General features: G+C 43.9%; 1 protein-coding gene across 1 annotated transcript in view; it reads right to left on the minus strand.

Annotated features, from left to right (window-relative positions):
* Positions 1-24,380, minus strand: part of LAMC1 (laminin subunit gamma 1) — a 70,416-nt gene that overhangs the window by 15,287 nt on the left and 30,749 nt on the right. The window contains exons 2-11 of the mRNA XM_075096798.1: positions 10,128-10,432; positions 8,044-8,174; positions 6,438-6,604; positions 5,114-5,302; positions 2,961-3,078; positions 2,763-2,861; positions 2,523-2,659; positions 1,525-1,647; positions 1,248-1,437; positions 876-988 (exon numbers count right to left, since the gene is read on the minus strand). Coding sequence (XP_074952899.1) covers positions 876-988; positions 1,248-1,437; positions 1,525-1,647; positions 2,523-2,659; positions 2,763-2,861; positions 2,961-3,078; positions 5,114-5,302; positions 6,438-6,604; positions 8,044-8,174; positions 10,128-10,432 — 1,572 coding nt within the window. The remainder of the gene's footprint in view (positions 1-875; positions 989-1,247; positions 1,438-1,524; positions 1,648-2,522; positions 2,660-2,762; positions 2,862-2,960; positions 3,079-5,113; positions 5,303-6,437; positions 6,605-8,043; positions 8,175-10,127; positions 10,433-24,380) is intronic.

Below are 24,380 nucleotides of genomic sequence, written 5' to 3' on the forward strand. Positions count from 1 at the left end.
TTTGAAACCTCCCCCCTCTCCACGCAACCCCTTTCCCTGGAGCAGAACTGAGCTGGAACACAACATAGCTGGTTTTTAACTTATAGCAGTGCTTTTGTACCACTGCAGCAGCTCCAGAGCACCAAGCAGAGCCTCAGCTCCCACATCTTAGCAGCTGCTACAGCACTCAGGGGATGGCTTGCTCCACACCTTTCCTCCCCTCTGTTTCGCAACCCCACATTCCTCTTTACAAGCCACCTCTACTGAAAACACTTGCAGCTTTCCCACTTTCCCCAAATCCAAGTTCATCCTTAGCACTTGTCTACAAAAATCCTTCTTCACATGAAAATACCCAATATATACCCATTATTTTTGCTCCTAATTCGTGCCCGATTTTTATTAACCCTTGTTACCGGGAACTTTAAGTGAAGTGATTCTATTGATTTCAGCACAGGCAGCACTTTCAAGACCTCGTCCTTCCCATTTGTCATGCCAAGGCAAGACCAGGGAACAGGGGGATGTAACAATTTCCAGTGTAGCAGAAACTGAAGCCAAATGTTGTAAACTCCCTACATCTCCCCTATCGTGTCCTTCAGGACTCTGTGCTATGTATTTCTACCGATCTGGAAGGCATTGGCTGTGCAACATAGCAAACCCCCCACGTTTAGAAGTAAAGAATCAGCAGGTGATAGGTGATCAGCTTCCAGACTCTCAAAGGCAGGACCTTTCTCCCCCAGCTCCCCTCCAGGAGGTCCAAGAGAAGGTGTTACACAGGAAGACTAGACAAAAAGCAAACAGCCTGGGCTTTGCCAAATAACCTGCCACAGCTATTTACAACGAAGCCCTACAATAATGCAACCTGAGCACTAGATGAATGGGTCTGCCCAGCAACTTACTTCTCTCACTGTACGTTCCACGGATCTTGATGGAAGTCAAGTTGTGGAGAAGCTTCTGGAAGTCAAATGCCGTAAGAGTTGGCCGCCATGGGTAATCCGTAGCCTCGTGAAGCCTACAGAGAAGAGCCATGTATCATCAATAAAGCTTTCAGACACTAACAGCTGTGCTCTTATAAACCACCCTTTCCAACAGTGGTATGCTATTGCAACATACTTTGCATACACTTACACAATGCTGCCAGGTAGCAAGCTTCAAATTAACCTGATAAGACCACTCTTCCAAGTTAAAGTTAATGCTGTTTATTTTCTCAAGAGCTCAGAGGCATGATAGGATAGGTCCCAGCTGCTCCCACACCTGGAGAGTCCTCTCACCTGAAGGTGTAGATCAACGCGTTCTCACTGGGGTAGGGGTTGCCCTGGGCAATGAGCGGCACTGACACTCTCAACCCAGCCCCTTCCAGCACCAGGTCCTCTGCGGAGAGGCGTGTGTCCCGTCTGTCCACACGGAAGGAGAAGGTTAGGTTTTGCCCATAACTCAAAACCTGGTTGCCCAAGAACTTGCCTAAAAGGGGAAGAAATCCTTACAGTTAGGGGACAGAACAGAAAGGGCACAAGTAGCACACAAAGCCTCACTTCTTGAATGACCTACGTGGTGCAACAAAATACATGGGGAAGTAGCTGTCTGAGATAACAGAGATATCCTGGGTCTCCGCACTCCACTGGAGTAAGACTTCCGAGCCATCGCGCTGCTCAGCACGCCACTCATCCTCTCCTGAAAAATCAAATGTGCAAGAATTAATGCCCTTGGAAGACATACCTTTGCACACACTTCTCATGTCTGCAAGCTGCTCATGTATAATTAATCTATAGTCTGTACATCAGCACTAACAGGCTTTAGAAAAGTAGCTGTGCAGAAGAACGCAGATAGCAAACACCACCTTGCCAGTTTATGCCCCTAACTTGAGTGTGGACTTGAACCCTCTGAACTTTGAACCCTACGATAACTACCTCTTCAAAATCATCTTTTTTAAAGAACTTAAGCAGGGACAGGAAAACCTGCAGTCCCCTACAACTTTATCTGAGCTTCAGCCTTCATAAAAACTGTTATCCAGTGGAATTTTAATTAGAAAGGTGTTCTTTTCAGACTATGCAGCATGAAAACATGCATATGCAGGAAATTGACTGTATGAAAAGTTTTCTCCTGAGCCACATAAACCCCAGATCTATAGTGATTATAATCCTCTCAGTCAGAAACTCCTGTTTTGGTTCCAAAATTAAGAAAATGCCCCCTTGCCAGGCAAGCACCTCTCTCAAGCTACAGAAGGCTTACATTCACAAATCCTGCTTGCACCTGCACGGTGTACGTTAGCACTGGGTGCCCAAGACCAGAGCTGTGAATTCATCCTTCCCTAGTTGAACAAATGAGCTGCTGACTGGGAAGCTCCCAGTAACTTCAGCACTAATTCAACATTTCCAAAAGAGGGATCCTGGACCCGCCTACCCAAGGTTTGCGATCTTGCACAGGGAGGAAGGAGCAGGGGGTTTTGGGTTTCGGTGTTTTTTGGTTGGTTGGGTTTTGGTTTTTTTAATCACTTCTGACTTGACACTATAGCCCAACCTGAGATACAAAGGAAGGCTCAATTTTACCAAACTGGAAGCTAGAGGTGATGCTGTAGATACTGTAGCCGATGGCATTGCTGCAAACTGAAGAGTGTCCAAAACAGAAGCAGGGGGTACAGCCCCTTGGATTGGAGGAATCCAGATGGAAAAATCCGGGTTTGCATCTGAAGATGTGAAGGAAAAGAATTAATTTCCCTGCTGCTTACCTCAGGCCATTGCTTGAATGTTTGTCATTCTTGAAACAAAGCCACAGGAAGAGAAACTCACCTCTCGCAGTGGAAGCCTTCAACATTGTCCTTGCATGTACACCGTCCTGTCTCGATGTTGCATTCCCCTGTGCTGCCAGCCATATTGCAGGAACAGGGCCTGAAAGAACCAGGAGAGGGGATAACTCATAACAGTCACACAGAAAAAGCTTTAAAAAGTTGCCTAGTTTTTCTTTTAGAAAGCAGTAGTACCCCTTACCTGCACCCAGCTTCGGAGAGGGAGTGGAAACCTGGCTGGCACTGATCACACTTCTCACCCATCACGCCAGGTTTGCAGCTGCACTGGCCATAGCTGTCGCACTGTGTGCTGAGGGAGCCTGCGGGGAGAGCAGGGACAGGCACCTCAGCAGACCCACTCAGCTCTATTAGCCTGCAATTTTTTCAACTTTACGAAATGGGCAAGAAATATGGGAAAAGAAAGAGGGAAGCATAGCTTCAAGTCAATGAGTGACAGCTTACCTAAAGACTGCCTCTAGTTCACACAGATTTTTTTCCCCAGCAGCTCTAGAGACATGAATCATTATCTACTTCCAAACTATGTTCAGCTTTAATTATTCCTACCAACTAACCTTTTTACATATGAGTATAATTTAACTTCAAACTGCATTCTCATCCTTATTCCCGTTTTGTCCTCAACGTTACCTTTGCATGCCTCTTTAATTCCATGCCTGTTTTGCCCTGCAATACACCATTTCCAAGATTTTATTCCCTGAATCCCTGTGTTCTCCCTAATCACCACCTCCCCTTTGGCAGGGCATATCCTCACCTCTCCCTTTCACGCTCAGATTTCCTCCCTTGATTGCCAAATTGGATTTAAAGACTAAGCTACCTCCTCAGAGCAAGACTCTGTGTGTCATTATTAATCCTAATAAACTCTTCAGCAAAACTCTCATTTTTGGCAGGATGTTTTCCTCAATACTGCTCTTTTCAAGTACACTTGCACAGAAAGCAGCAACAGGTTTCTTTAATCTGTGGCTGACAAAATGCTTTCTCTGAAGCACCGGAGTAGCTAGCAGCCTAGGAGTTGTCAGCACTGTAAGAGTTAACTACCAGGAGAAAAGTATTTTAATATACAGAAATAGTTGCTTCTTTCCACTTCAATCCACACCAGAAGATTACAGCGAAGTGAAGAGTTATAAGATGATTAGGCTGGACAGGACAGAAAAACTCACAAAACCTTTACCATATACAGCCAAAGTTCAAATCCCCTTTGCAGTCCCACTTATGATTATTTAGGGAAAAACAGCACTTGGACAAAAAATAGCAATCTAAACCAATCCAGGGGCTTCAAACGTGGCCAGGGTGCCAGTGTGCCACAGAATACAAGCTAATGGCTAAGTTATAAAGCCCTTTGAAATTTATCCTTGAAGACCTCAGAAGTCACCTCCCTGCCTCTTCTTGACCGTCTCAGCTGACACCAACCCTCACCCCTGTTAAAATAAGGTCTGACACGAGAACCTGGGAAAGCAGAGGGAGGAATAAAGAGGCCTTTCTTGGTCAAAAGTTTCACAGCTGTACAACTCTCTGACCAAATTAGACAGGAGACGTACCCTGGCAGACCTCTCACTGGCTGCTTTTAGGGCATGCTGCAAGCTATTACTTATTCCAGCTACTCTATTTTGGAACCTCACATCATACCTTACTATCTGTTACCCTTTTGTCTCCTTCCCCCTTATTTGCTGTGGGCTGGTGTAGTTCAGGGATCACTCCGTAAGGGTCATGTGGTTCCCTTGACGACAAAAGATTTGTTCTCCTGGCAGAATTCCCCCTCCCCTTTTTTTTTTTTTTTAAAAAAGGAGTTTAACTACGTATTTTGCATTTACATTGTTTTTCCTCATCCCCACCCCCTTTGGTGTTTAAGGTTTCACTGGTTTGTATTTATAGTGCTTGGATACTCAGTAGGAGAAACTGATGCAGCCGAAGTTCACTACAATTCTTCAGTATGAAGAACTTCCAGAAATATCTGCTCACATCATCTTGTTTATTAAGAATTTAAATGAGGTCTTTAGTACTGGGAGCATCTGGGGTAACACATATGCAGTGGGTGGGGGAACAAAACAACCAAAAAACCAGAAAACAAACCATATATTTCATAACAGATTTGAAGGACTAAATGCTGCAGAGATGAACCATCTGCCCCTGCCACCCCAACCCCAATTAGATCCAAGGATAATTTAAACCAAAATACAACTGAAAAAACATTTCCTTCATGGGGAAAAAAAAAGAAAGAAAAAAACAAACAAAAACCCCCTCTCTTTACCCTGTAGTTTGCAATTACCTGCATAACTGAGAGAAGAGTTAGCTTTTGTGCATGGAAGTTTGCAAGCAGAAACATTTGCTGCCCCTACTTACCGACTGGGTTGCAGCTGCAGGGCAGACATCCCTCCTCATTCCCCAGGCGATAGAAGCTGTCCCTGCACCTTTCACAGTGGGCACCGTCAGTGTTATCCGAGCAGCCCGTGCAGTGACCCCCATGGCCCGTCGACCGGTACAGCTCAGGGTCAAAGTAGCATTCCTGTGACCTCCCATTGCAGTTGCAAGCTGCAAAGACAAGGGTACCATTGATGAATAGCACGTGCGGACACCTATGCCAACAGTCACAAAACCCACTAAGCAAAGCTCAATATTGAAGTGTTAGGGGAGCCGGAGAAGGAGCCTTTAACCATCCCCAGACCCATGCACAGACCCCCCTAAGGCACTGTGCATCAATGAGAGGAAAAAGGGGGAAGCATGGTTTTGTGGTGGTTGAACCTGGGGAGGGTGAAGAAAGGCTGTAATGATGAAACAGGCTCCTTGAGACCACTCTCACCTACATCCAAAAAAAACCCAGCATTTTCTAACCTACTCCCTTCCACATTGGGCTAACATTTGCAGCTGAAATGCCACCCTCCCACACAGCAACACCGAGTTCAATCATGCAAGCAAGCATGGGAAGGTAACGGCGAGGCAGACTCCTTGCTGTAAGGAGAGTTTCTCCCCTGGATTGCACATCCCCTCCATCTAGGAAGCAGGAGACCCAGGTTTCACTGGCCTGTTGAGGGAAGCCACAGGTCTTGACCAGACAGCTGGGACCAATCAACACACACAGAGATCAGACAGGAAGAAAGCTTTTCTGTCTGAAAAAGCTTCCCCATAAAGTAAACTACCAGAAGCTGTGGTCTGCGACACAAAACCAGGCCAAATAAATTGGCTCTTTGTCAGAGATCTACATTTGCAGTCCGGAACTGTTGCAACAGCCCCGAAATTGGATGAAATAGTCAACAAGTAACTGTACAAACCAATAACCCAAATACAAGAGAAATCAGCAGATGCTACATGAGGAGCTTTTTAAAGGGCAATTATACTCCAATGTATGTACCTAATCCAGACTTTTTTCTATGGATCCCATAATGTACAAGCCTGTACATTTTTGTGGCATGTTTCCTAAAGGGTGCTCCCATCCCTCTCCAGAAAGGAGATGCCCCTTTCTAGGGATCTACCAGAAAGTTCCTACAGGATGGGAGTGGAATGACCAGCAGTCTCACAAAATCTCTGCTGAAAAACACCAGAACCGTGCTTAACACTGGCTAACTGCAACTGAGACAACTTAAAACCACACAGGACCAGCTTCTGGATGACCACAGAGGCAGGGGGCCAACCCCTGAGAGGTTTTCCCCTCAAGTGTGGCCACACATACACAAGCATTCATTGGCGCTCTCTGCTGTTGCTCTCCTCCACGGACGGTCATTGAAGAAGGGAAGACATTTTTCACAGTCAACCCCAAAGGTGTTGTGTTTGCAGTTGCAGACCAGCTTCCCAAGCTCATTCTTCACGCACTCACTTGCGTGCCCGTTACATTTGCACCTGGTAAATGAGAGACAAGGAACAGGTATTTAAACTCCAGGGATCCAGGTCACTCACATAGCTATCCCAAAACCAGAACCCAGATCTGAAAATCTGAGGCAAGACAAATTCAAAGGTAGATGGTCACAACAAAATTGAGAACACAACTGCTGTTGTTCAGCCTGGAGAAGAGGAGGCTCCAGGGAGACCTTACTGAGGTCTTTCAATATCTAAAGAGGGGTTACAAGAAAGATGGAGAGCAACTTTTTATCAAGGCCTGTAGTAAAAGGACAAGGGGCAATGATTTTAAACTGAAAGAGAGTAGGTTTAGATTGGACGTAAGGAAGGAAAGTTTTACAATGAGAGTGGTGAGACACTGGAACAGGTTGCCCAGAGAAGTTGTGGATGCCACATCACTGGAAGTGTTCAAGGCCAGGCTGGATGGGGCTTTGAGCAATCTGATCTAATGAAAGATGTCCCTGGCCACAGCAGAGGCACGAGGTGGACTGGACGATCTTTGAAGGTCCCCTTCCAACCCAAACCATTCTATGAAACAAACAGGTGTAGCATGCTCAAGGTAGGCATTTAGAAATGTGAGAGCGTTAACTAACTCCTTCATAGTCTGTCACTAAAACAGAATAAGCTGAGTAGGAGAAGCAAAGATTTTGTTGGCTTTAGGTTAGTATATTCTCCATAGCTTCTCCCTCATGAGAGTCCAGGAAAAGGCATGCATGCTGGCCGCGTGCTTGTATCAGTAAGAAATTAAAATAGCACAAAGGTGACTAATACAGAAGACCAGGGACCTCCACAGTTTGGTGGTGCTGCCAATGCAAATCCCCATGTTGTCAAATTCCGGTCTCAGGACTGCTCTCTGCAAACAGTCCAAAACACTGCACTAGTTTCAGCTCTGTTATTTAAAAACATTTTATCGTCAACAACTTAAGATTTAAGCATTCTGCAGTATGCTTTGGCAAGAGGAATAGACAACCACAGCGTTCTACAATGCTTCAGATCTTCATGGGAGATTGCTTCACATATATTTTGGGAGCTGAGACATTGAGATTTTCTATTGACTGTTATTCTAGGCTACAGATATAGGCAGAAAACAGTAACACATTAAAAACCACACAAAGCACAGGGTAGAAAAAAGCTAGGCGTTTTTTGTTTCACTTTTTTTGTCACTTTTCACCCTCTCTCCTCCCAAATCACTTAACATTTGATCTAATCAAGGAAGAAAAAAAAATGTATATCTATCTGTCTGCCCTGAAATTATAGCCACAAGAGGTTATAAACAGTATTTGCAAGCTTCATAAGATTCATTCTACTGCACTTTTTTGTTTAGGACAGTCAATAAACACTGGAGACTACTGGTACCATGTGAGTACAATCAAAATCTTTAAAGCACTCTAGTAATCCTCACCAAAAGCTTAAGTAAGTACAGAGGTTTATTGTCTACTCACCTACCACCCACAGCAAAATCAGAAATCGCATAGTAGTAAGACTTGAGAACTTTTGGGTCATTGAAAACTTCATCTCCAAATGTGTTCAGACGATTGAGGGTCACTCTAATATCTGTAGCTGTCACCCATTCCTAGAGCAGACAGAAATCCCATCAGACTAAACATCAAACATCCCCCTCAAGAGCATACCAGTGCTGTGTCATTAGCAGTAGTATTTACAGAGTCATTCATCAATCAGCAAGTTCCTTCATCATTTTCCCCTCTGCGCCTCGGAAGCTCACACATCCCTGCCCAAGAGGCCTTACACGACATCCTCTTGGTTCGAATGTGTTTTCTGGACCCTGCTCCTCTCTGGGTATCCTTTCCAATGCCGCCTCTTCACATATTGACTGCTCTCAGCTGGGAAGCAGTGGGTAACCTCTCCAGCAAAAAGTGCAGTGCAGGCAATTATCCAAGCTTGTTAACTGTACATATCTATCTGACTGCAGTTTTCCTTCAAAGCTATACAGCACCAATGGGAAAATCTTTAGGGTACACTTGTCTGCAGGCATATCCCATCAGACAAAAAGACACAGATAGACAGACGAATGAGGCTGGGGAGGCTGAGGAAGAAAAACAGACAGGCAGAACTGACTTACAATACAAGAGCTTTTCATAATATTTACACAGCATCTTCACCACACTACCCTACCCTACCCTCCTCCAGCAACAGCCAGCAAATGTAGCCTGTCCCCAAACTTCATGTCACCTTCAGCCAGTGAGTGCCATTAGTACCTCCTCATTTTTGTAATTACAACTTTTGCACTTCCTTCCTTCCTTTTTGCACTTCCTTTCCTTCCAACACCATAAAAACAGGAAAAACGTCCTTGTATGTACAATTTGCACTGCCGCTGCATTGCTGCTTAGCCAGTACAGTAAGATGATTTGCTGAGTTACAAACACCAGCATAAACACATGGAAATGCTGAGCACAAAATACACATTCACTTCAGTTCCAAAAATCAACACCAGAGGTCTGTAAATATTTTAGGAAATCGGTGGTCAGGTGTCTATTCCTTACATAGAGGAGTTTATCAGAGAATTGTGTGTCATATCACTAACTTGAAATCCCTCTATTCACCTTAATGATTAGACCCTGTTGTCTACAAGGGCTAGCTACACCAACAAGATGGCCAAACTGGTTTTCTCCCCTCCCTTTCAGTTCTCCCTTTCCCATTAATCTTTATTTTCGTCTAAAGAAGTGAGCCCCACCAGATTCTGCTTTCCTGCCCACTAGCTGGGGATCATGTCTCAGTCTGCTCCTGCTACTCTAAGAGGAAAGAGAAGAAGTGGCAATCATAGCTCTAACAGGAAGGTGACAAGCCCCAACAGGGCAAACCCCACAGCTTTAGCAACTTATTGCGATGTAAGCCGGAGAAGTCATCAAGCAGCATACAGAAAGTGGCCAATAAACTGGACAAACCGGTGCTCCCAGTATGCTCCTGACCACTGCCCAACTGGTGTGGTGAATGGTAACAACAAAAAAAACCCCTGACCAAACCCTTTCCCCAAGCCACTTCTAAGAGAAACCAAATACAGTGGATAAAAATTGAGCTCCCTCACCCCCCCACGAATCTAAAAGAATAGGTTACGGTTTACAATACCCTTTATTTGTTTAGAAGAATCTCACATTTCTTAAAATTTTGTGCTCAAAATGTAACACAGCTGCCTCAAATATTCATGACTTAGGCTTTACCTTCCTCTGCCCTTATATCTGAAAGAGCAGCAAAATGCCCACAGCTGCTTTCTAAGCAGGCAGAGATTTGCATCCATCCTCTAAACACTTCCATGGTGCCTCATGACAAATCATCCGTAATGCTGCTGATTTTGCTTTTTGTACCACAAACGTATTAACAAGAGAGGCAAGAGTTTAACTCTTCCTTCAGAAGCATCTTGTTTGATTGTCCATCCCAACTTACATGTGCAAGGGCCTTTCAGTATGAATAAGGGCTGTAGTGCAGCCATCCGTCGGCACAAAGCCACCATCCACAACAACTAAACAGACTCAATTCTGACTACCTGACTGACTTAGTCCTATTCACATACCTGTAGCACAGGGCTGTTGTCAAAGTTATAGGCACTGGGACGACCCTCCAGTGTCGAGAATGCCACGTTGCCCCCAGTGAGGGGGGAGATGTCACTGAACTCATCCGTGCAGAGCGCCTGCTGCTCGTCCTCCCCAGTCCGAATAAAGCCACGATTGACTTTGTGATACGTGCTCTCACAGGAGCCACTGTAATACTGGTAGGGCACCCATGGGCCATCTTCCCTGGTGCGTTTGTAGATTGCAAAGCTCTCTGGCCGACTGGTGTGAAACTTCAGACGCACATATGTGATGTCAAAGGCCTTTCCTGTGGATGAGAAGACAGACATGAGAAAGACTTAAACAACTTAAAACAAAAAGAATGGGGAAAGCTGCACTGCAGTTCTTAGAGGAAGCATCTCCTCTAGTACTATCCAGCAGGACGAGCAGTGTCCAGTAGCACCAGAAGTATCTCCTCCAGTCCTACGTACTGCATCTCCTGGCAAAGACAAGGTGAAGGAACCAAAGGCAGCAGTGGAGGGGAGACTGAGTAGATAGAAAAACAGACCTACAGTCTTCTGTGCAACAAAGACTCACATCTCACAAGCTACAATTCTCTTCTGCAGACATCACCAACAGTGTCCTTATGCTAACAGATGATATATTACACCAGAGACACAGTTTGTGTGTATCTAAGGCCAGGTCCAAGTTAACAATGCCATTTGGTAATATTTCTTTCAAATACATGTATGGGAAAAGTAGTATTAACCAGAGAGGTAAGAGTGTCACTGTAGAGCCTGTTTTGTACCTCTACTTCTTCCCTAAACAGACAATATCCTAAACTCTTCCTACTACTCATGAAGCCTTTCCTCTAGCAGTGAGCTACGGAGTATACCCTCTTCTACTCATTTCCTGGGAAAGACAAAACAAGGTCCATGTTTCCCAGACCATATGATTAAAGTCTCCAAGACACTTTTCAGATCAACATGCAACAATTTACAAGCTAGCCGTGTTCTTCCTTTCCTAGGAGGACAAATGTCAACCCACATCCCTGCCTGCTATTTGTCTCTTAACAGGACTACGGCAATCAGCAGATCATCTCCCTCATGGATTATTCTCCAATGACTTGAGCATCTACTCCCATGCACCAACCGCTCAGGGGATTCACACCCCTGAGAAAACCTATTAGCGGAAAAGGACTACAGCACACTTCAGCCACCTTCCTCCGCCATCCCCACTGGCCAAGGGACACGTTCCCAGGAGAAGTACAGCTGCACACCAGCTGTTCTTGTTCCACCTTGGCAAGCAGACTGCTTATGACCAGGATACCCTGGTGTATGTAGGGAACTTACTAAAACAACATGAGATTTGTTTGGAACAGAACTTTGGGCGTTTAGTCCCTGCCATGCTCTTTTACGCTCCCCCCACCTCCAAGGAAAACACTGCTTTAGGCAGAGGTTGCAGCTGTCACTGGTCCTTTCATTGACCAAAAAAAAAAAAAGGCACTGCTAGAAGAGTTTCAACTGATTGAGAAACAGGGTTTTCTCTGCCTGTAGCAGTCACACAGATTTAATCTCAACTTGTGAAATGAATTAACTCCACCATGTTAAAATTTAACATGAGGCTTCCCACCTGCTGAAGAGTGGCTCACTTCACAAATTAAAGCAGACCAAATGGCACCAGGCAACAAGAACAATGTGCCTCTCAAAACACACATGCAAAACCTGATTGCAGTGTATCAGGTCATAAACCACAGTTCTCGCTCACAGGCCACCCAGTGGTTACACCAGGACCAGCCTGTTGTAGGCGTATCACACCCAGAGCCAGGCCAGCACGAGCTGAGGAACCTTCGGCCTTTCCGGCTGCTAGAAACACCAAAGTAGCTGGAGAAGCATGGCAAAGGGTCCAGAAATCAACACACCAGAAAAAAACTGAAGTAAAAATCAAGATATACAGCACCTGAAAAAACTTAGATCTGCATGTCCCAAGGATTAAAAAAAAAAATATTCTTGTGTTTAAAGCCAAAGAAATCTGCTGATACCCCAAACTACCAAAAAGTACCATCTGTGCGTGTCTTACAAGACAGCTGGGGCATTGTACAGATACAAACCCCCCAACACTTCCCACAAAATATCCTTTACTGTTACACAATGTGTGAGGTTACAGATGACCTAAGCACAAGACTGGAAGCCAGACATTCACAATCTGCAGCTCTTACTCAAAAGTAGCTCACTTTTGGTTTGGGGTCAAGTTATTAAATGAGATCTGCTTACAGACAGAAGACAAGTGAGAAGCAATATCACTATTAATGCCAAACTGCTTTCACAAGGGCTAGAAACTCTGAAGGATCAACACTCAATGTAATGCATCTTAGGTTTACCCTCCCCTTGCTGCCCAATACAAGAGATGATTAATACTGTTTCCGTTTATTTGGAAGTACTTTTTGTATGAAACTCAATGCAAGGCAAGCAGCAGACATCAGGCATACAAATCAGTCCCTCCCAGTTTCCCATTTCTCCTGCTACATGGTCCCTTCTCAAGAGGAGAGCTCCTCACTGAAGGCAAAGTATGCTTCAGAGGTGAAGAGCTTGCACACGCAGAAACTCAAGGTCAGCACACCAGACACAAGCCAATAGGCCAGACATGCACACATATCTTTTTCAGGCTCATGGTAAATTCAGGATATACTCCCCATCATTTCCAGATAAAGGCAAGGAGCCCCAGAAGCAAATGCTTCCTTATTTGTCTGCAGGAAGACCTTAGTGTATGTGTTGACCTGCAACTTGCCAGTCCAAGAACTTCACCAACACCTTGGATAGGGAGCAACTAAAACTGGACCAACAATGATGGTTTTATCACTAATAAAACTGTCATCATCACCTTCATGAGAAAGCTTTCCCTGAGCTCACACACTTAAGTAAAACAAAATATGAGGCTGAGGCTGAAAGTCATGGCTCTGGTTTGATTTCTTCAGGTAATTTTCATTACCAGTGAAAACAGCGAAGACATCAGGCAAGAGCAGCCCCTCCGTGAGTCAGAAGGGAAAAAAGTCAGAGCCAACAGCATAAAGCTCATTCGATTAAATTGTGCCAGCTGAATTATCAAGAATACCCTGCTACTTTGACTTGGGTTAGTCTTCTCCTACTAGTACTGCATTCCTCTAGTGTGAAGCAAAAACCCTGCGTCCAGGCTTCATCAAGAGGATTTTGGGGAGGAAATGCTTCGAAAGAATCCTGGCAATGAAGAGGGGGCTGGGCATGTGCTCTCACTCCACGAACACACAACTTTCTGCTCTAGCAGAAAGGCCAGGTCACAGCGTGCACGTCCCAAAAAAGAACTATTTTTGCTCTCCACTATAACAGGATTATGGTCCCTGTTCCCCAACAAGGTCTCCTACAGCTCCTTGCAAAAAATCCAGCTCAGCTAAAAGCACAACACATGCAAACTACACTCTGGGCAGCATGAAAACATTTTTCACAGAAATCCCTTGTGCTAAATGGAAAGGACCCTCCCTTTTTCATCTTCAGTTTTACACCACAGGCCAAAGAAAATGCATTCAAAACCCTCCCAACCTAGCAACCCAGGTAAAAAGACATTTATTTCATCTGGCAGCCTAACGACTTGAGAAATCCTGTTAATGGCATTAAACAGGAATGCAGTTAATGCACATGGAGCGGCTGCGCGCTAGTGCCGTATCAGCTTGCCGTGGGTAAATAGTGCTGGGACAATAGAGTTTACCCAAGACCAGCTGACACAGTGTTGAAATGCATTTCCTCCCTGTTCGTACTAAACATAAAAGCTGTGCTTAGCAGCCTGGCAGCTAGCAGAGTTCTTCAAGGTTGCAGAGCCTTTTTCTAGCAAAGATAAGACACCTTAGTTGATTTTAAGTCTTGTGCGGCTAAATAAATATCTACTGCTACTACACTGAGAAATGGCAACAGCAATAATCAGGTGAAAGGCAGTTTTAAATGTTTTGTTTGGAAGACAAAGAGTCATTGTTCTCCTGTTCCTAGAAGCTAGTAATTATTTTGATCTCAGTTTGGCTTAGAAGTATCTGATAGCATCAAGTATCAGACAATATTACCCTCTGTGTACTGAGAAGTGGCAGATCTATTTTACAGGAATAACTCCAGATGTTTGTTACAAAAGTTCATTAGTAGAAAGATGACTGTAGTTAGTGACCAGCGCAACCTGACATGCCTTTAAAGCATCCAGAGCTCAAAATCATGAGCCCCTCATTTTAAAACTGCATCTTTTCTGAGGCCTGAAGTTGTTCAACAGCAAGAGACAAGGTGACAAAATAACCAGTCCCTTTCAATAATTGAGGCTGATACAGAAAACCCCATATCATTCCCTAAAGTAAGAAAGTACAGGTATAAGCCTTCGAGTCAGTATTGCTATTACAGATTCAAACAAGTGAGCAAGTCTGGGTGCTTGCAGAGGCAGCAGCGGCGGCACTGGAAACGTTCAGTGTTGTTCAATGCAGGGGCCGCTTCCCGCAACAACCTGCTCCCACTGTCAGGCTGACCACAGCTGCCAGACAGCATCAACAGGGTTACTGCCCAATTGTATATCCCAAGGTCCACCACAAAATGCGCCATAGTGAAAACCATAAAGATAGTCTAGAAAAATGTAAGCAAATGCTATTTAGATCTTTAGAAACTCCTCCCTTTCCCCCCAAGTTTGCAATTCATCTCTACACACAAAAGGCCTCCTTGTACTCAGACCCCTCAGAACGGATGGATAATTTACATCAGGAAAGCGTCCCGCCAGCTGGCACGCTGACCACAAGCACTGAATTGTGAGCAGATGCCTGGATGAGATAAACCCAGACGACACTTGCCTCCTTCATTATTGGTCCACCCACATCCCCTGCATGCACGAAGAAACCATGCTACCTCTTCTGCACTCCCTGCAACCCCTTGGTGCATCCTCCTAGCAGTGAGCTTTAAAATACAGCTGCTGAGTTTTGCTGCCCAGAAGAAAAAAAAAAAAATCTACCTGAGAACACTGTATCGGGCAAAGAACCAAGCCTTTGCAGATTTGTTTTCAACAAAATTCACTGAGCAGTACTGACGTGGTTAAACTTTGCTCTGTTTCTCTTTTGGTTGGCTCCTGTTTCAAGGCAGCTTTTTTCACACAGGTAGCTGCTGACAACCTATTTCTAAGTAAAGGTTAAAAGAATTGAAAACAACATAGTAAAACCACACCAGCATATTTATTAATTTTTTATTGGATTTCATTTCTATTTTGCAGTGACAGGACAGAGAGTAAGCAACTACCACTGGCATTTCTTTTTGTTCTTCTCTAACCCGTTTCCCCATCATTCCCAGGGAAAAAAAGGCCAGCTTTCCCAGATTACTAGACTGGAACATGCCCCAGGCTGTTTGCCCACCTTGTCCTTACTCTTAGCTCAACTCTCCCCACCACGAAGCGCGATGTTGGACTAGCTATAAACAGACAGGCTTACTCTGCTGCTTCAAGACAAACATTGATCATCTTTTCTGACAAATAAAGAGCTAGCAGCCATGGCAGGAGGCAGACATCTTCCACTCTTAACGCTACCATGACATGTAAAGGGTAGCACAGATACTGGAACTTCACACGAGCAGTGAACTGCAAGGGACAGAAATGTTGATGCCAGTAGACAGAAACCAGCAACTTTGCAAGATCATGTTCAAGACTGATCATTGCTTCTTGAGTCAACCAACCACTCCAAGTTTCAGCTACCGCAGTACTTTGTTCAGCCTCCCATGCTAGAAACCCTCCTGGAGGCTTCCTTCCTTAAGCACAGGGGCTGCAGATGAGAGGGGAATATTTAAGGAGAATGAGTTATTCCATCCCATGGAATGGGACAGGATTTTCCAGCATGCAGATGGGCAACAAGAGCAGGACAGTGGGAGGGGAGGAGAGCAAGAAACATCCTGAGCAACTTGCTCTTTTGGAATAAAATAGTTTTATTACACAACAGCCCAACACCTGCAAAACATGTAAGCACTAAGTTATGTCGCTTGCATCACATGCGCGTGAAAAAGCCAAACTTATGACAGAAAGCAAGAAGTTATTATAGTTCTAGAGCAAATGTCCATCATTGCGACTACACTCTAGCTTTTTCTAGGAAAATTTGTGGAGGACGAGGAGGAAGAGGAGGATGATAGCACTAGTACTGTGCAAACAAATGGAACATCCAGGGTCTGAAAAAATGAAAATGCAGGATTTTAATTTTCTGACAATCTTCAATGGGGAAGTAATTCCATGCAGAAGCACAGATGATGGCTCTCAGATGCTGAGTGGTGGCCCTTATGGGATCACAAACTGGTAATAAGCCTTAAGTTTTTCCTCACCTAAAGAGTCTACAAATTCAGGCTGAAGGATTAACACAATCTCTTCATAAACCATGCTCCACCAAACCGAAAATTTTGGCATGCAGAGCTCCACCAGAGACAGGCACTTGGATTTTAAGAAAGCCCACGGGAGATATAAACATGGGTTGCTTTTTCTGGGTGCCTGTACCAAGACAGGGACAGAGGAAGGAAACAGGTTGGGACACTGGGGGGAATGAGCACAGCCTTGAGCTCACTGGAATGAAGGCAAACTCCCACCACCCCATTAGATCATGCATTCTTCCAGCACTCCCAAACAAAGGCACCATTGACTTGTGCGCGTGGGCGGCTCCGGACAGAAAAAGGCTGCCCAGTAAATTATTGCATGATAATCCAACATTGATAAGTCATTGAGGCTGCTTGTTCTAGTCATGTTTCCAAAGGAGGAGGGGGGAAGAGGGGAAACTTATTTTCCCCTTCATGGGCTGAAGGCAGCCTCATAAGAAATGAATTTTTTTCATTTCGTTACTCCTAAGTCAGTGTAAAAGTCAGAAAATGTTGTCTAATAATTTGGTACAGCTTGCTGCCTTATTTGTACAGCTTTGATGCAAAGATGTTAAGTCTGTTTCCCAAAACAGCCAGCTGTGTTTATTCACTAGGGACTAGAAAGATCCCATGTACAACACAGAAGTCCTATCTCCACAGGAAGCCTCAAAGTCCTTTTTCAGCACAAATAAAAACTCATTTTAAAAAGGCGCTTTATGTTTGGCAAGCACAGCCTGATCACAGATGATCAAGGACACTATGGGCCTTTTTGGGGAGGGCTCCATTTCATTCGCGTATCTGGATTGCAAAGCTACCTCCTGCGACGGCTGTCAGCACAGAGACAAGCGGCCTCTGGGTTATAGTGGGTCAGGATCCTTGGAAATCTGCTTGTATCAAATATCCAGAAGCTGCTTTGTGACCTGTACGCAACAGGTATGGGTGAAACTGAGTCACTCCCCCAGCTGAAGGAGCACAGAAAAGTGGGTGGTTACTCCCCCTTCCTCCCCCCTTGGGGTTTACCCAAGAAAAAAACCAACATATATCGCTCTGAAAAATTTACTTAACCAGAGAAGACAAAAAAAGCTGTCTTTTGCCCTTTATTCCCAGCAGGAGAATGCATGGCAATTACCAAGACACCACCATTTTATTACCAATAGTCCATAACGACACTACCAACAGTGACTTCAGTAATAATGGCCCTTTAAATGCGGCAATTTCCACCCAGTCTAACTCACTGTAGGTCCTTGGTGTCCCTGCAAGGTTAAGTTTTCCCAAGGGTTTTCCTCATGTTAGAGATACAGTTATCATCCAGTAATGGCCAAAGCAGGCAACAACCACCACCACCGCAGTCCCCAGAAGATCAGAGCTGGTGGCAGCACTGGGCCAGAGGAGATTCATGAAAATGCTTTCAACTGAATTGTACAATGTGATATTTCTCATCCTTGGCAGCATGGCAAGACACCTTAACATTTCTTAAGTATCTTCAAAGGAATTGCAAGTGTGGCCAGCAGGAGCAGGGAAGTGATCACACCCATGTAATTGGCACTGGTGAGGCCACACCTTGAATCCTGTGTTCAGTTTTGGGCCCCTCAGTACAAGGACATTGAAGTTCTGGAGCGTGTCCAGAGAAGGGCAATGAAGCTGGTGAAGGGTCTGATGAGAAGAGGTTGAGGGAACTGGCGTTGTTTAGCCTGGAGAAGAGGAGGCTGAGGGGAGACCTTATCGCTCTCTACAACTACCTGAAAGGAGGTTGTAGCGAGGCAGGGGTCAGTCTCTTCTCCCAAGTTACTAGCGATAGGACGAGAAGAAATGGCCTCAAGCTGCATCAGGGGAGGCTTAGGTTGGATATTAGGAAAAATGTCTTTACTGAAAGAGCTGTCAGGCATTGGAACAGGCTGCCCAGAGAGGTGGTGGAGTCACCATCCCTGAAGGTATTTCAAAGACTTTTAGATGTGGCACTTCAGGGCATGGTTTAGGAGACATGGTAGTGTTGGGTTGACAGTTGGACTTGATGATCTTAGAGGTCTTTTCCAACCTGAACAATTCTGTGATAGCAACAAATCTTACCCACCTTCAAGTCATTCTCAAGTTACAAAACAAAGAGCAAATCACATTATCTGAGGAGAAATTAAAATGAATTTTAATTTGACAGTAGGAGGGAATATTCCTGATGTTCAGCTCCAACTATCTTTTCAGGAAGTGAAGATGTGGGGATGGAAGAATGATGGGAAAAAGACTAAAAATTACTTTCAAACTCCAAAGCAAAAGTTTAAATAATGAAAATGAAGTTAGAGCTTTTTAAAATATGGTATCTGGCCAATTGGCAAACACATTACTTCTTGTAATAAGAAAATAAGTTTATTGGATTGCAGTGCAATACCTTGCAAACAAATTTAAATATCAGATAATCTGGTGAGAATTACAAAACTATTTATTTAAAGGACAACTAGATTTTACTGACTGGTGACCAAAAAAAAAACCACACCATTAAAATACAAAGCATTCTGCAAATACAAGAGTTAGTGCAGGATTGTTAACAGGCTTTCCTGAAGTCTGTTTTCCTTCTGCACGCCCTCCCAGGAGCCTCACCCTCCAGCAGCTCCATGCCCTTCCCTTGCACGCTTTCAACTAGCACACCTAAAGTCAAAGTATAAGCAATGTTTCAGTTTAAGAAGTTCAGCAAACCCAAATGACCAGAGCTGAAAACATCCCATTCAAAGGCAGCATGAAAGCTATTTTGGATAGTGTCCACATGGGCAGACGAGATACCAGGCACCCCTCGCTCCAGCCCCAGCACTCCTGGAGGGGAGGTACACCAGCTCCCACTGTAATGCTGCCTTTTGACCCAGTTCAACAGCTCCATTGCTCTTGATAATCAACTGCTAGTTTCTATTAAATAACATTTTTAAGCCTTTTCCCCTTGCCTGTTGACAGGCAGCACTTTCCCCGCTTGCCCCCCTCCTCCTCCACATGTGCTCATAGGCCGCAACAGCTCTAACTGGCTTCGCTCCTATCTGAATTAGACATCAAAAACACAGAGCTTGCGTTGTTGAGCCTAATTAGGAACAAATTAAGTGATACAACTATATACGAGTACTCTGAGCAGCAGCAAGTTCAGCAGCTCTGGGACCAAGATGACCTTCCAGACTAGCTCCCACACTGTTGGCTGTACAGCCAGAGTAGCCAGAGGGGCCAGAAATGTTCCATACACAAAACACTGAATTCTCTGGAATTTTGATGGTTTAATCTCCCTCCCACCTCCCACTCACCAGCCACAGATATTTTTTTCCCAGATACAGGCCATAATTAACACCACAGCTATTGGGAAATAATACTGTTGCTATTAGCACCCATCACCCGGCCCCTACACAGACAAAACTGTTTTGTTTTCTTGAGTATTTAAGGAGTTTTGTATTCTTCAATAAACATTTAAGGAAACTAACTTTTAGCACATTTAAATCCCACTGTTTAACATTGCACAGAGTTTGCATACCTCCTGCCTTCCCATCTCCCACTGAGAAATCTCCCCCTCTTCCTGACTGACTCCCGCTATGGATTTTAAGTAGCAGTTTACACGCCTTCATGCTATCTTTTAATGCATTTTCAGTCAATTACAGGCTTATGTACAAGCTACCATTATTTATGAAACACAAATTACAGCAATATCCATACGGACCATTTTCAACCACCCACACAACAGTTTTACTTTCTCAGCCTATTAAGCCAGGGAAGGAATCGGGATAAACAGACTCGACAAAACCATTGCTGGAGCGAGGCCATTTCCAAAACAAAGCTTGCCACTGAGTTATGTTTCAAATATGTTTTGGAAAGTCAGAAGCAAAGCTCGTCCAAATTTTTCCTAAAGCAGAGAAGAAGCTTGCACTCCAGTTCTCGACTCACAAGCAACAGCCAGCATGTGCCTTCCACCCTGCCTCTGGAAAATAAACCGCACAAATACAAACGCTCGTGGAAGTTCCAAAGGTGTATTAAACACACAATCATGGGAGTTCATGTTCATCCACACATTCTGTCTGGAGACACATGAAGGACAAGGAACTACTAAATGCAGTGACTATTTGTAAGGAAAGAGTTTAGTAGAAAAACACACGTACTCGAGAAGGTAGTGTATCTTAGCATGGCTGGTCTCCCACAGAAGCGACTCTGGAAGATTATTTTGGAACACCATGAACAAAAAATGAAACTGGATGCACTCTGCTGACCCTTCAAAGATAATACTAACTCCAGGTTTCTCAATACTTCCAGCTGCAAAATCTGAAGCCCTTCGTTTAATTCACAGGCTAGAACAGAGCCAAATTTGCTTTATATCAGGCTCCAAAACACCTCAATGTATCCATGCCAAACCTAGATTTGCGGTTATCTGTAGATCAAAACTCATTCCACCCAGGCTAAGGACAGCTCATCAAGGAAGAGAAAACTGAAAAAGAAAAAAAAAAAATGTGCACAGTCATTCCTTATCATTTCGTATGAAATGGAGATTTCCAGACTGAGGCAGCATTACTCTCCTGCTTCTTTGTAAAGGAAGGATTTAAAAGAAGGTACCAACATATTTACTGAAGTGGGACCAAACACCACCTGGGATATTGCTGAGGCAGTATAACATCACATGAGTTTCTTACAAAGCATGTTTTTCTACAATAGCCCCAGTGGAAACAAAAAAAAAATTATACATTAATGTGTTTAAAAGACTTTCCACAGGGACTTCTAATTTGTTGAGCTTATCTACTGGTCTTGAAACATGGGCCATACAGTATGGTATGAAGGTAAATGTTAGCATCTGGTTCCCAGCAGCAGGAACACAACGGAACCCTAATAATTCTGCATGTTCAATTAATTCACCTGATTAGCAGCAGAGAAGCAAGTCAGTTGCGCTGTGAAGAACAAACTGAGTCTGATGGAAGAGAAAAAAATTACACAAGGAAATACATTTTATACCCGAATGGCCAGAGGTCATGGTGCTCAAGAACTCAGACCTGCATTTAAGTTAAAAAAGCATGGATTATGAACAGCTGCAGAAACACTTAAAGAGCAAAGTCCAGACGAGGCAACAGAAAACCCACTAACTCCACAAAAAGCAGGTTCATCAGCCCCAGGCTGCTGCAGAGGAGATTTCCAGTGAGGTCACTGCAGAAGAGGATTGCTGCGAGCAGCCTTCTAGCAAGTGTCTAAGAAACATCCTGCACATCAGCAGGCAAACCTCCTATTTCCAAGCTCCATGTTGAGAGGCAAATGCTATGACTTGCTAGATCACACCACATCCTCCCCAGTTGCTCACAGGTTCTTCAGCAGCATAAGATTTCCTTAGGTAACAGTATTGCCTAAAACAGGATAACTGCACAAAAACTAGTTTAATCATTTGCAGTGAATGCCAGATGACAAGATTTTTCAGGCATGCTAAACTGCTGTAAAGCCTAAATGAACTCTACCTGAAGGTATTTTTCTCAGGAGAAACACTATTAAAAATTCATTTTCTGATTTGTGCTGCTAAGGCAGTGAGATTCCTTTAAAAACACTGATATCTAGTTGATGATAAAGACTTTTTTGAAGTTAGAAGATAACTCTCGTAACTCCATTAGTAACGTACACTATCACACATTAAAACTTAAGTAATTTATTGACCATGAAGAAGGGGTTGAGGTATTTCTTCCTCTGTCTGCTTTCAGGGTCTTTAGTATGTATACTGACTCTTTTGGCAGTATTGGGGGGGGCGCGGGCGCAGAGAAGAAACACCCACTTAAATCCATCTGTAGAGCTGCTGCCTTTGTGAAGTGAAGTCTCAAACAATACAGCACTCCCAAGCCTTTGTTTTCACTAAATCATTGTTTAGCGATACATCAAACCCAGATCAACCTACCTGTGGCTCCTTCAATCTACAGACGCCCCAAGAGAGCTGAAGCGCATCATGCCCTGCAATCTACCACCAAGTTACAGCAATGAGGGCTTGGCTTCTCCAAAAGCTCAGCCTTCCAAGACTCCACAGTATCCCTGCATCTCTGCTGCCTAGATAAGTACCTCATTCAGAGGTCAAGGGAAGCTACCACCACACAACCCCAAACGTTAATCTTCACAGATACGACCGTTATGAATACGTCATGGTGCCTATAAAAGATCAAAATTTAGATAAAGCATGGACACCTCAAGGAAAACCAAAGCTACCTTGGTTGGAAAATAGAATCATTTGAGAAACCCACAGAGCCTGGCTAAGATTTCGTTTTTCACAGGAGGTACCCAGCCCGCCTTCATCAAAACATTACAGAGGTCTCAAACTCTGCTCTACCTCATCCAGAAGGACACGCTTCTTACCTTTGCCCTCTTAAAAACTGTCACCACTCCTTCCTAAACAAGGATCCAGCTAAAGCAATTACAACATTTATCACGTCAAGAAAGATATGTATAATTCAGTGCAACAGAAATGGAGAAGAACCCAAAAGATACTAAATAGTAGAAATTCTAGAGGCTTGCTTCCTTGATGACCTGATCAGATAATTATTTTTCCAAAGTCTACCATGTCCCAGTAAACTTCTGGTATCAAATGAAAATTAGTCCTATCCTTAAAGGACTTAATAGAGCCTGTCATGGGCAGAAAAAACCCAAATTAAAAAAGTCCTAATTTTAAAACCTCTAGTGGCAGCACACATCAGACAGTGACAGCAGCTATCATCTTCTGGCACAATGCACATCATGCTGGGTCTCCACTTTAAAAACATAAAATTTAGAAACAAAACATGTTACCAAAGGAGATTCAGCAGTCACATGAACCTCTGAAAGGAGAAAATAAGTGAAACCCAGGATGTGTCCACTTTAAGGAAACACTGCAAATAGGTTGGCACAGTGGGGAAGGATCTTTGTTCATGAGAAACACACGCAACACCAACACTACTTTTGACCTTCAAACCCACTTGAACTTTTCCTTGTAGAACATCACACTAGATTAAAAGTGAAAAACCTTGCTCTATAGTGTTTTTAGTTTGAAAATAAGAGTTGCTAAGGAGTAAAAGCTTACCAAGGACTTCAACATTGGTCTTAAACACAGATGTTTTGTTACTGTAGAGCAGCAGAAGAACATAAGACAGGCAGAAAGACAGTGACGACTGTTGAGACCTGCTTGAGTGAAGTGAGGCATTTAAAGCCACCCCACCAAGAATTCCATACAATTCCTGATATTGCTAAAACAAGAAGGAAGGGGACAGAAGGAGTCCTGTGAGCAGGGGAATTAATAACACACGGCTTCCTATATACCTTCTAAAACTCACCCAAGAGGCTTGTAAGTCTTGCATCTTCTGAACGCCTCGACAGGGATATCTTTGGAGCCACATCTGACTGTGGAAGCCAAAAACTGCACAAGGTGAAGATGTATATTTGAAATTTGGTTCCCTCCTTGGTCGACTTTTTCCATGACACTAACAAGAACTGTCATTATTGAGTGATGACATGGAGAACATCCTCCCTCCACCCATCCAGGCAGAAGAGCAGCAAAGGTTTCAGAAACTATGTAGGACATGACAGGGCATAGACCAAATTCTTAGGTGAGTTTTACTTCCATAGGATGATGCATTCCAGCAAGAGAAATACAACTGGCTCTTGTTTGCAAAGAGGAAATTAACAGCCATGCCTCTGAGTCACTGCAAAAAATTCCATGAACCTCTCATGACAACCAGAAAAAAGCTTTAACGTACAAAGTTAATGGAGCAATATCAAATGTAACAGCCTCCCTCTGGATGAGGAAATGGACAGTGACAACCTTCTTAGATGTCTCACTCCTCCAAAGACTTGAAGAACAGTTTTAGTAAAGGGTTTCATTACCAGTTCCTACTCCCAAAAAAGAATACTTGAAGTACTTCAAACACATGGACAAGTTGCACACACACTCCTTTCACTAAGGTCTGATGA

This window comes from Phalacrocorax aristotelis, chromosome 6 (assembly GCF_949628215.1).
Source record: "Phalacrocorax aristotelis chromosome 6, bGulAri2.1, whole genome shotgun sequence".
NCBI classification, from domain to species: Eukaryota; Metazoa; Chordata; class Aves; order Suliformes; family Phalacrocoracidae; genus Phalacrocorax; species Phalacrocorax aristotelis.